Source organism: Pteropus alecto, unplaced genomic scaffold (genome assembly GCF_000325575.1).
Source record: "Pteropus alecto unplaced genomic scaffold, ASM32557v1 scaffold117, whole genome shotgun sequence".
Lineage (NCBI taxonomy): Eukaryota > Metazoa > Chordata > Mammalia > Chiroptera > Pteropodidae > Pteropus > Pteropus alecto.
In genome coordinates, this window is record NW_006440642.1 from 1,827,005 (window position 1) to 1,840,483 (window position 13,479).

General features: G+C 40.3%; 1 protein-coding gene across 9 annotated transcripts in view; it reads right to left on the reverse strand.

The window, feature by feature from the left end:
• Window positions 1-2,675: 2,675 nt before the first annotated feature.
• ST3GAL5 (ST3 beta-galactoside alpha-2,3-sialyltransferase 5) overlaps window positions 2,676-13,479 on the reverse strand; it is a 61,310-nt gene continuing 50,506 nt past the window's right edge. For all 9 annotated transcript variants that reach the window (XM_025050876.1, XM_006917703.3, XM_025050874.1 and 6 more), the window contains 3 exons: window positions 11,460-11,646; window positions 10,475-10,633; window positions 2,676-6,002 (listed from right to left, as the gene is read on the reverse strand). In XM_025050876.1, coding sequence (XP_024906644.1) covers window positions 5,754-6,002; window positions 10,475-10,633; window positions 11,460-11,646 — 595 coding nt within the window. In that variant the 3' untranslated portion in view covers window positions 2,676-5,753. The remainder of the gene's footprint in view (window positions 6,003-10,474; window positions 10,634-11,459; window positions 11,647-13,479) is intronic.

A 13,479-nucleotide genomic window follows, 5' to 3' on the forward strand; every position in this document is an offset into this window, starting at 1 on the left:
GTATAGCAAAAAAAAAAAAAAAAAAAAGACAAATATATAGACACAAACAAGGTATATTATCTTGGTTCCCAAATTCCATGTAATAAATTCACTATGGCTGCCTTGAATACAAAACATAAAGCCTTTGATGCAGGAGCGTTCCTCTTACAATATGAAACCCCAACCCATACCTGATGCACAATTTCAATATGTGTGGGGGGGGTTCCTCACACCTCTGACAAGCAGTGCTCAGACACTAGCAGGGTGTCAGAGAATTTGATTCAATTCTGACACTATCTACCTGTAGATAGTATCAGATTCCACAGGTTGAGGGCTCTGTCCTACAAAACTGCCATCCCCACCATTTCAGACGCTATAAATTGGAGGTTCCAATGACCTCCAATTCAGGATGCCCATCATTAAGTCCAGGTTGTTACCTGTACTTTTGATTGGCTCTAAATCAGAGGTTCCCAAGATCCTCTCCTCAGGTTGGATTAACATGCTAGGGTGGCTCATAGAACTCAGAAAAACATGTTTCTAGATCACTGATTTATTGTAAAAGGATATAACTCAGGAATACCCAGACAGAAAAGAGACATAGGGCAAGGTATGGTGATGGGGCCGAGGTCCTTCCTTGTTCTTTCCAGATTATCCACTCTCCTCACACCTCCATGTGCTCACAAACCCAGAAGCTCTCTGAACCTCATCCTTCTGGGGTTTTGTAGGGGCTTCATTACATAGGCAGAAAATCATTGGCCACTGGTGACTGATTCAATCTCCAGCCCCTCTCCCCTCCCTGGAGGTCAGGGAATGGGACCGAAAGTTCCAACCCTCTGATTACTCGGTTGGCACTGTTGGCAACTAGCCCCCATCCTTAGGTGCTTCCCAAAAGTCATACACATAGTAATAGGCACCTTTACGTCTCTCTTACGTAGGAACTTCCAAGGGTTCTGGGAGCTCTGTGACAAAAAAGGAAGGAAGACCAAATGTGTATTTCTAATTATAAATCACAATAACACAGCAGGTCTTTGAAAAGATAAGGTACAAACCTATTTTAGACACGTCAGCAATAAGTTGGTTTTCCAAAATGTATGGATATATATACAGTCATTAAACAGGCCTATTCAGCTTTTGGCATATTTTAAAAATGTCATTTAAATCACTAGGACAATTATATACAGAAAAAGTGACCGCGTTCATTTATTGCTTTAGTTACCTGTATTCTGTTCCTCTTGGCATAAAAGACACTGTTCACCCAATGTCTACACCCTAGAGCTCTCCATTTTATATCCAATCTTAGACCAGCAGCTGCCCATCTTTAAATTTAATTACAGTATCAAATAAATAAAAACATATTTATGTGATGCCCACAATAGTCAAGGCCTTGTTGTAGGTACTATAGACAGAATAAAGTATAAAATTCTGCCAGTTAGGTACAGATATACTCTTGAATTCTCAGTGCTCTAGGGCTGATGGTCAATTTCTTTCCACCCCAAACGAGTGCTATCTTGATATGTTATGGGTAACTACTTCTGTATTTGACAATTGTTCTTAATCTACTTCAATTGGCCCTCACTGCACACAAAAAATCATCTATCCTATTCATATTACTGTCTGGTAATTCATAGTAGTCTTTCAAATCGAGGATATCACCAACATTTCAAATAAGCTCATCGTTTTAATATCAGTTTTTCCTGGAACTGATTTCCTTCAATAAGTCAAAAAACATAAGCCAGATAACAGAGGATACAGTGGAAATACAATGCTCTTTTAGAAGTTACATATTTTTAGTGTGCAGTTATTGCTGCTATGAGGTATATACTGAATGGTTTCTTTAATGTTTACATTTTCTGAAAATTCATTTTAACATTTCGAGCTGCGCAAAGGCTATAATGGCTACATCTGCCAAATCTTGGAAGGTAGCCTGACACCAGTGCAACACTTGACATCTCTCTTCCAGACAGAAGGAAATTTATAAACCTGCCTTCCTTCCTACACACTTTATTGAAGCAGTTCATTGGAAAAATTTGCTTTTGAAAAAGTTAGAACTAAATTTCATAGCATGTTATTTATTCTTGTTGCAGCATAGCTTGCTAATATGGATGCTTTTCTTCTTGCTAAATGGTTGAAATTTAATGTTGGAAATTAGTCAAATCTAATCATTCTGATAATGAAAGTCAGACTACTAAGACTGCAATTTCTTTTTGGGAAACATTAATTTCTAGTCAATGAAATTTGAGTGTGCATGTTTAATGAATAGTTCTCCTTCCCAATTTACTTGATTTATATTGAGTGTTGGTTGTAGGTAAATACAGATAAATATCATGTTTTGAGAACACAAACCCATGCTGTCCAAAAAGATCTTGGGAAGTGGGAAAGGAGAGAATAAAGACTCATATGATTGGGCCAGAGTGTCTCAATCTCCAGGGGGAGCAGGGAGACCTGTTTTTAGTGTGCTCTGTGTCCTGTGTCCACCTCCCTTATTGTCTGCCCTGCTCTGAGAGCTGAGTGTGTGGTCGTCTGGGGCGCCTTCATCGGGGTCAGAGCCTGGGAACAAGGACCTTGGTCACACAGGCAACAAACACAAGGTCTTTTGTTTGAGGGAAATTTTGTTACCATGTGTGTGAATAAAAGAAGTCCCTGGTGTCACATGGTTCCTGCTTGCTATTCAAGCATATTAAAAGCTCACTTCATTCTAAGGGGAATTCTGCTAAATCACAAGCATTGTTCCTTTTCTTCTTTTTCAATAAACTTAACTGAAGTGTCTCAAAGAACAGATGAAAAAATAACCCACACAGATGGATGCTGTAAACCTGCCAAGGAGGAGACTCAGTCAGCATTTCTTAATCTTCCTACGATACTGGGCTGAAAGTTTCTCTTGAGACAGTAATAAGGCAAATTCAACAATCCCTTTGATATCAAGTCCCAACCGCTGGGGTTAGAATGTAGCTAAAACAAAGTGGTCTTTGGTTTTAGAAATCTTTAATAACCTGGGGAGACTAGGGTGTGACCACAGCTTTTGCTTTTACTTTTACAACTAAGCCCCAGCAGCACAAACCGGACGAACTGCTGATGGTCCAGAGGTTCAACATAAGCAAAAGAGTTGGTTTGACAACTTATTTTAACTGATGGGTCCAACAAATGATGAGACTACCCCAGCCCCACCCAACAAATCTGTGGAAATAGACATGGTCAGTGCCTTATTAAAACACTCTTGGGAATGGGGGGGGGGGAAGGGACACAAAAGGAGCGATAAAGCAGGCAAGGTAACACCTTGTCTAGATCCCAATTTAGCTTTGCCTAAAAACATGAGATGTCATGAGGAGGTACCCATCCCAGTTCCAAAGCAGTTTTTCTAAGGCCAGCCTAGGTTTCTGGAGAGAATATGCTCTCTGTAGGAGAAAAAAAAAACAAAAACTAAACCCCTAAAGTTTACTGATTATTTTCTGTGGCTCAAAGTTCCAGTAAGAAGTTATGTTAAAATACATAACATGTATAAGTTGTCCTAAGTTGCCTCAAAACCAATGATTATAACCATGTGCATGGGTGCCTGCAAAGCTATAGAAAGTTGAAACCTCAGTCACTGGAGATCAACCTTGTGACATCCTGAAGCACCTAGAGGTCTGTTTCCAGAAAAGCGACAGCGGGTGGGGTGGGGTGAGGAAGGAGCAACTCTGAAGCAAAGCAGCAGCTTCCAACAAATCACTGCCCAAGTGCAAGGTTCCTGAAGGTGGCCTCTGATCAACGCCGATTGGCTGAGGGAGTGACTCCAGAAAAGGCCTTTGAAAAAAATATACCTTTTGATTCATTTAGGGCACTTATTGCCTGCTAGTAATTAAACATTAAGAGTTGTGGGTAAAGCGATATAAGGATGCAGAAAAGGACAGAGATGAGGAGGGGTGAGGATGGACCAGGCCTGACATTTGCTGCAAGTTGACTAAGTGCTGGGCACCGAGTTGCGCATGTCTCAGCAATCTTGCAAGGACATGAATCCACAGGAAGCCACGAGGAGGCGCTCACAACAGTGGGGAAAGTTGTTTCAGGAAGTTACAAACCCTGGCTTGAAAAAAGAAATCAGGCTTTCAGTAGCCCCTGAAGGATGAGGGGCTGGAGATGTGTGGTGGAGCCCTGACCCTACCTGAGTCACAGGATGGCTGTGGACCATCTTCCCAGGCCTCGATCTTTAAAACTGAGTCATTTAACTGGGGAGAATTTTAAAGCATTTTCTTTTAAATAGTATCTTATAAAGTAGAAAGCAAAACCTATGGTAAATTTTAAGACACAAAACCAGAGAAATATTTTGCTATGCAGACTGCTCTGAGCTGATCCAGAGATCTGGGGATCCAAGGGACTCTGCTGAATGCTATCACCTGGCTCCTGACCTGCTTGCTTAGGCTGAGGAGGCAGCAGGTGTGGCGAGTCAGAGCTGCCCTGGGGCTGCAGTTAAAAGAAACTAGAATTGAGCGGGAGCAGCAGGGGACACAGAGCAGGGACGCGGATCTCTGACAGCAGAGCCAGCAGAGCCGAGGGCAATGAAGTGACAAAAGCTAGAACAAGCTGTTCTCTGGGAGGAAACCACCAACACCCAACATCTCTCCAAAAGAGTTCACAGCCATCTGGGATGAGGCCCCTTGCAAGATAAGGCAGCCTTCACGCTCTGTCCCTCGCTGCCGGCATCCACAGTGAGGGCTCCATCTAGCAGCCTCCAAGAAGGACATTTCAGATAGACTTATATTCTTTTTTTAAAAAAGGCACTCAAGTTAACTATACTGTGAGAGCTCCTCAAAAATTTTTATTTTTTTAAATTTATTTTTCCGACCAGCACACTGCCTGGTACACAGTCTGGTAGGCATCCAAAAAAAATTTTTTTTAAATAGGTAATTTATAACACTGGAAGGATTTCATTTCAGTGTTTCAGAAAATGTGGTTATTCTTGGAAAGGATTTATTCTTCCACCATTCCACATAATAAGAGGTTCCATCTTAATTTTTATAAGCCATTTCAGACAGACAGTGGAATGCCTTAGATTAACATTTAAGTGCTTTGGAAGGGCAGTACAAAACTCCCAAGAAATTCAAGAGTTGTCGTAATCACAGGGGAGACAGCGGCTTCTGCAGCCCAGGGCAGATTTGCAGTGCTGAGAGAACATAGGAAATGTCTTCTGCATCTCTCGTGGACGGGGGACCTCCAGGACAGTTCCTCTGGTTGATTCCTGCACATCTCGTGGCAGGAGGCAGACCAACGGAGAGGGACTTGAACTCCCCAACCAGCCCAGGCCTCATGCTGCGGCACAGCCAAACCAGCCCAGCGGTTCAACTGCTGAGCACGTCCTCCTGGAAGTGCCTCAAACATCCGTCCCAGCACAGAGAGAACCAGAGAAGCAACCAGAATCAGGCATTCAGTGATCTCTTCAAAGGCTGACCTCCCTTCTCCTTTCACTTAATCACCTGGTAGTCTATGTGCCTGAGACATGGGCAGAGTTTTTACAAATTAACTTTCTTAAAATACAATGAAACATCGTTACATACAATTCGCCTTGAAAAGTCTTTCCAATTAATTTACAAAATTTTGTGCAAAAACACAAATGTCAAATAAATAGGGGGGGGGGGAAGAGTGGAAAAAGCGAACTGGTTTTTTGTTTTGTTTTGTTTTTAAATTAAAAGTTAAAAACACCAGCTGCACTTCCAAGTAGTTGCAAGATAAAATGTAACAAGAAGGCCATGAAAAACAGCCTTCAGAGTCAGAGTTGCATTTTCAAGTGAGGTCTTCTGTGTTCAAAACTCACAGTGGATGCCTCCGCTGAGGTCCTTTACCACGCCCTCTTTGACCAGCTTCAGGAGCAACCTGGTCTCCGTTGTCACATTATGCATGGTCTGTAACTTCATGGCAGCCATGCAGAGATTGTCAAAGTAATGCAAAGGCGTTTTAGGCTGATTGAGGTCATATCCAAAGCCTGCCAAACTGACTTCATCACACAGGTGTGTGGCTAAGACAACGGCAATGACACCAATTGTGGGGATGTTCTGAAAAAAGAGAAAAAACAAGTCTTGGCACAATTCACTGCTTCCCAAATAGTATCCATGCCATGCCAAGTAATAAAGACTGCATTGGGGACTGCAATTTTAAACATCACACAATTTCCTCTATCACAGATGTCTAAAGTCTGATTTTCCATCCAAGTCGGGGTTCTAAAACATGGTCTATGATGTGAATACTTTTAACACCACCGAGAGGCAGCTTGGCCGTTCCTCCTGCATCAAGCCAAGAGGTGTTTTTCTCAACTTCTACCCAATGGTCCTATATATGACGACGAACATTGCAAAACAAGTCCATTTCCTCTATCACATGACAAATATCTAAGGTCTGCTACAAGATAAGAGGCCGCAGGACATTCCACAGTCTTTCTTGGGACATGGTTTCTGGGGTCTGTCACTTCCTGACTGGCACCTATGGCTGGGCTCTGCCTGAGAACAGGACAGCCTCGACCCCACTGGTGAAGACTGTGCTCACCCCTTAACTGAAGCTATGTCCCATTTATGGTCTTCATTTGCTTTTCTGGCAAGTAACACTACCAGGCCATTTTCACATGAACAGCTGCTAAGTCAGTTTCTGCTCACCCTCTGTTTGGGCAAGTACATTTTTAGGCCCAAATTAAGGGCTGTCACATTTGTTCCTTCCAAAAGGTATCCTGCTGACTTTGGCTTTGGGTGCTGAATGTCTCAACCATTTTGCATTCTGACAGTACCACCTCTCCTCATGGCTGATACTTTGCCACTTGCAAATCTGGAATCCCGCTTTCAGGATCTCCATCCCAGCCTTAGATAGAGACAGCACACAGGGCAGAGGAACAGAGAAGGCCCTGCAGCTGTCTAAGCCTTCTCTGAAGGCTACGGCTGACCAATTGATATTCTGCTGTATATTTTTTCAGGTACAAATGTACCTCCTCTGTTCATCCTAGCTAAGTCTTTGGCTTCCAGAAGCAACTCTCTTTTTCTGTAAACTGGAACAACAGTGAACTGCTCAGAATTCATAGATTTAGCATCTACCGAACCCACCATTCGTTAAAAGCAGTTTCCAGCTCCTCAGTATGTTGTATCTACCTCTCAAAGCTAACCTCACTTGTTAAAAAGGAACTCAACAGTCATTCTGCATCTTTGGAAATAGAAATGAGAGAAATCAACCTAGAGGAATCATTTCTCCTGTTTAGCCTTAGGCCCCTAAGGCAGTATTCTGCCTTCTGTACCTGTGGCCGGCATGGCATCCAGCACATTGGGAATACTCTGTCAGAGCTTGTGGAAGGAGTGTATGAAACCAGCTGTTCACAGTGGCAATGTATGGAGAGAAACTCAGAAACTGTTCAAAACTCCCCAAAGCATGTTATCGCCAGAACACAGCTCCTAAGATTATCCAGCAGACTCCTTTCTCCGTGGAAGGTCACGAAGAAGTTTCTGACATTGGAATTTTCTATCAGAAGTCGTCTTGTAAGTTACTGTCTTTATCCAAAAGAAAAATATCATCTTGTCGATTATAAAAATAAAAACATGTTCAATTCAAATAATAAAGAAATGGATTAGAAAATAGAAAGTAAAAGTCTTCGATAAATTCACCCTCCAGAGAAGGGCACTCTTCAGAGTTTGGTATTTATTTCTAAGCTTTTTCTTGTGCATCTCTATATACACATTTTTATTTTTAAACAAAAATGTGACTGCATAAATGTTCTATTACTCAATTTTCTTGCTTAATATATTGTGAAGGTGTTTTCATATCCATTAATTAGTTTTTCTCCATCCTTAACAGTCACACAATATTGCATCAACTACATTATGTTTGTATAATCCCCTAATGATGACTGTTTAGGCTGTACTTAGGCCTTTGCTATTAACGCCATGGTGAGCATCTTAGAATATCCCTCTTTTCAGATTTCTCTAATTTCTTTACGCTAAAAATTTTACAGCAAAATTACTGGGTCAAAGATTATTCATATTTAAAAGTGAGATCTATTGCTAGACTATCCTCCAGAAAAAGTGCCCACTTATAATTCCACCTACAAGCTAAGAACTAAATTCAACATCTTTATCTGATTTCTTTCCCCAAAGCTCATTTTGTTAAGTTCTCAGACTTCTCAGCTCTGCCTCATTCATACTTCTTGCTCTCTTATTGCCTACCCACCCAAGATTTTTTGTAATCATAATAAGAGCAAGCTGATGACTGCCAGATGGGAGGGAGTTTGGGGGGATGGGATGAAAAAGGTGAAGGGATTGAGAAGTACAAATTAGTAGTTATGAAACAGTCATGGGATTGTAAAGTAAAGCATAAGGAATACAGTCAATAATATGGTAATAACTATGCATAGTACCAGGTAGATACTAGACTAGTCATAGGGATCACTTCGTAAGTTATATGTCTAACAACTATGCTGTACACCTGAAACTAATATAAAATAATACTGAATGTCAACTATAATTAAAAAATCAAAAACGAGGGGGTGGGAAAATGCGAAGGTGAATAAGAGGTTCGAACTTGCAGGTATAAAATAAATAAGTCATGTGACTATAGTCAATAATATTGTGACAGTGTTGTATGGTATTAGATGGTTGTTGGACTTATGATGGTGATCACTTCTTCAGGTATATAAAAGTTGAATAACTATGGTGTATATCAAACTAAAACAATATTGTGTTAGCTATATTTTAATAAAAATCTTAAAAAAAAAACCCACGGACATTATCAAGCTTTTAAAAATTTTTGGTAAGAAAATGGGCAAAAAAAAAAAAAGTCATTTGGTCCTAATTTGCTTTTATTTGATTATTGGTGAAGTCGAACATTGGCTGTATTAATTTCTTCTTTTGTGAAATGTCGTTCATATCTTTTCCTCTTATTTTTATTCACCTTTCTCTTTTTGATAAGATCTCTTTGTACTTTGAGAATATTTACTCTGTCATATATATGCTACATTTCTCTCCAGTTATTCTGTGTTCTAACTTTTGTTTCTAATACCTTTTGTCATTCAGCAATTACATATTTTATGTAATCAAGACTGTCCATTTTTCAAAGATTACTTTTTTCAATAAAATATACATATAAACAGACAAATGAGCATTTGCCTGTCCTTAAAAAATACTATGGAATGTAATGAAGAAATAGGGCAGTTTAAAAAGTACAGAAATCTAAAAATATTGAAAAATACCGAAGTATATTTACAGTAAAACTCCTTCATAACTTAAAGAATCTTGCCAAATCTGTTTGTCTTTTTTTATTTTTTAAACTGTTTTGTTAAAAGTGATGCTAACAGCTAGATTAAAAGTTCTAAGACCATGTCCAATGGGCAGAACTACATGGCCTTCGTGGGCTCGCCATGGATGGAAAGGTAGGAAAACACCACAGGCCAGAGCATCTGAGGAAAACAGTGACCTGATAGGAGAAGAGCTTCAACACTGTGACACATCTCAGGTGAGCTGAGTAGTCAAGCCTGGAGCCAGAGCTGAATTTAGCTGTCATTTATCATGGTAAAGAACTAGGTTTTGTTTTCAAGGAGCCTATTAGGTGTTTGTTTTCCTTAATAACCACAGAATTCTTCCTTTAAAATTTACAAAGCTGTTTTCAAGAATCTTTATAATTAGAATTTGATTCATAGGGCAAGTAGAAGAAACTGGCAATCTGCCTACTCCTAATTGTTTAGCTCAGTGTTTGCAAACTGTGACCCTGACCAGGCCCCGCCTCCTAGGAAGTATCTCAGACTGTGGGTGTGAGCGGCAGCCCCTACATTTCAAAATCCCTTGTTTTCCTTTACATATAGAGGTTTTGCTCAAAATTTAAAAATGATTTCCATTGCTTTAGTAAAAAGTTTAAAGACATAGGTCTAGTTATTCAGATCATGAAGAAATAGGTAATAAAAAAACTCTTCAATCCCCTAGTAGCTGCACAGGCTAACTGTAGGTAAAGGACTGACTGCAGTGAACAGCTATAGTTCAAAGATTCTCAAATTAGGCTACAAAATAAAATCACCTGGAGAACTCTGACAATCCCAATGTATAGACCACAGCACAGACCAATTAAATCAGAATGTCTGGGTGGGACCTAGACATCAACAGAAAAGCACTGCCCTCGGGGCTGAATTTACCATCACCTATAAAGTGCTGATAAATGTCAATTCTCACATGAACTGCCCGCAGAGTTATAAAATGTAAACAGAACTTTCCAGACCACCACAGTGCCTTTCAGTGTCCTGCAGTTAGTTACATGGAGTACTGGAATAAGAGTATCTTAAATAATATCCCAGTGACCTAAGTGTTATTATGCTGACTATGCTAAAAAGGAATCCCCAGGGGTAGGTCAATTAAACCATGAGGAAGCCGGAAGCCAAGAGGAAGACTGGCCAACACACCTGAAGCACCAGAAGGTGCTTCTGGGTGTACAGCTGAGCCTAAGTGAAATTTATACAGATGTCACCCCTCAAACACAGAGAACAGTTAAATTTCAGTAGCAAGAAAAATACCTTATCTTGGCCCCAGAACCTTGACTGAGGCTCTGAATAGTGAAGGATGTCGAAGGCGGTCTCTTTGATAATAACTGGATTCAAAATCCTGAAATGTTTCGGCTGTAATGGGATTTTTTCAGCCACCTGCTTCCAAAAGAAGAGTCGTATCCAAAATGGCTAAGGAAAGAAAGCAAGCAATCATTAGAGGTATTTATAATAAAGTCATCCAATCAGTGGAGGGTGAAAATGCATCCCCTGATAATCAGGCCATGCTGTGGCCGTCACCCCTTGCGGGCATGCAGTCTTTAGCAAAGTCACAGACCTTTGCAAATTCAGTACCTCAACTCAAAAAAGCAACTCTAAAAGACCTGATTTATGAAGGTGTTATATAGTTAGTGTGTGCAAGTGTATATAAATGCACACACACGCCATGACATTTGGTTTCTAAAACATAATGGGTGGGACTATAATGCGATCGACCATTATAAAGACAAACAAAAGAAATGCAACGAGGTGAGGGCCGTCTCTTCTGCATCTGGCCCTCTGGGATGCTGAGAATTTACTCCTATAAGGGCACTGCCAACCAAAGCATTTTTGGAGAATCTCTTTGAGAATGTTCTTCAAAGATTTTATGTATATTCTTTTGAATATCCTCAATAATGGTTTATATTAATCCATGTAAATCTAATTTCTACAAACAGCCAAAAGCCACACAAGTTCACATCTGGTGAATAAGTTGGGTCATCACCCTTATTAAAGCAATTTTGGTCAAAAACTTGATATTCCCATTAAGAAATGATGACAATTTCCACATGTGACTCGATCAGGTTCTGAAAGCACTTTGCAGCAAGGAGTTCTGAGGGCTTTCTACAAAGGGAGTGGTTATTTAAAAGACAACTCAAAAGTATGTATTCCATTGTTTGTTTAAAAGTCTGTAATTGTAATTAGAGACCCCTTCACTTTTTACAAAGACACATTTGATAGCTGAATTTATAGTGCTTACCAGCGTTTCATTTTTTACCACTGCTTGAAGCCAGTCGAAATCAACCCTCTTAAATAAAACAGCAACAAACAAGTCATTGGAATAATATTCGAGATCAGACAGTGGGGCACCCTCTGGATAAGTCATCCTTATAGTAGTTTTATTTCCAACATGCTCTGAATACCCCTCAACTGGTGCATTGTTTAACCTATTTAAATAAAAAGGACAAAATAAATTGACAAAGCAAGCCATCAACTATTTTATTATATCACACACATAAAAAAGATATCCCTTCATTGTGTTTCTCCACAACTTTTTTAGGACTGGGAATGAGTATGTGGTTGGGGGTAGGGTGTCCTTCCAGCAGCCTTGTTGCCCCTCACAGCTCTGCCCTTTCCAGATGCTTGATGAACGCAGCCTGTAAGGGATGCCCGAATCTAATCTCTGAATGTCAAGCGATTCTCTCTAGTCCTGCCATTTTAAGCCAATCCAAACATTATGTTTTGGGCTTTCTCTTGGCACTAGCAACGTTTCCTTGCAAGCATCCCATTGTACTCGTATATTAGTGGCTCTTGCTAGAATTTCAAAAAGGTAATCAGAGAGGAAAACCTAGAAACCAGGGCAAGACAGACACGAGTAGCAGTTATATGGGCAGGTCAGACCAAGGGGAGCATTGGGCCAGGTGCAACTGGTTTTAAGGCAAGGATTTGGGGGAACTTACACACCGTTAGATCAGTGAAGGCTTTACCGGGATGGTTGTTTTAGGGAAAATTCTAAGAATTCTTCCCTAATCAATACTATTCCCTCAGTTACACCATTTTGTAGTCTGGTTCTTCACCTGTATTCTGACACCTGTATCTAACCTCTCTTTTCTATTCCACTGCCACTTCCTCTTCTAGATCTCAGACACCAAACCGTTTCCCAGTTTAGAATCAAAAAGTGCAGCTCTCTGCCAGCGTTGATTTTACATAAACACGCTCTTTGAGGCTGAAGCATATCTGACTGGTTTTCAATGTGAAAACACAACATAAAAACTGTTCTTGGAGTCATTTCTAAACAGAACTTGTCTATAATCCTAATGTAACAGAAATGTATACATAAATTGGATTCATCAAATGAATCTTCAGTAACAGCTGTTTGAGAATGATGTTAACATCACACGTAGGAATGTTATGTTTTCTAGGATTTGACATTTTCAGCGATTGAGAGTTACTATAAATGGAAATACTACTAAAAACAGAATGCTATAAATAGAATGATGTCATTTGTTTCCAAAGACTATTGATATACTAGAGCGACGTGAAAATAATAATAAAAGTGAGATATTTCGTGGCAAACTTTGGGGGGTGAGGTTTAGACTGTAATCATGAGTTATGTTGGGGTAAACCCTGAAGCTGCCAGCGAGTATTCTCGGGGCAAACTGGAAATGGGTTAAATAAAGGACATTATTACAGTAACTGGTGAAATCTGAATAAAATCTGTACATAAGATCTACTGTATCAGTGTTAATCTCCTAGTCTTCATATTCCCTGTGGTTCTGTAATAGAATGTCCTGATTCTTCTTAGGAAACATACGCTAAAGTATTTAAGGGTAAAGGAGCTACATTTGCAATTAACTCTGAAAGGGCTCAGAAATGAATAGTATATATAGAGAGAAAATTATAAAGCCAATGTGATAAAGTGTTATCAATTGGGAAATCTGGAAGGGTGAATGGGAGTTCTTTATACTATTTTAGCAACATTTCTGTTAAGTTTGGAAACACTTTAAACCTGAAAGTTACCCAAAAAAAGGCTTCTTAACTCGTCTCCCTCATAATCATGCTAAGTCACCCTTTCTCTGTCCCTAATGCTCAGTGTGGCCTCCTAGTCCCTACTCATAAAGCCCACGCCCCCTAGTCTGGCACCTGCCTGCACTGGGCACCTTCCATTGCGCCCCTTTGCGCCCTCCTCCTGCCAGGTGAGGCTCCACCCAGATCTCCCCGCCTGCCCTTCACCTCCCCGAAGAGCCAAACCCCACTGTTCTTCTGTTCCCTGCACCCCT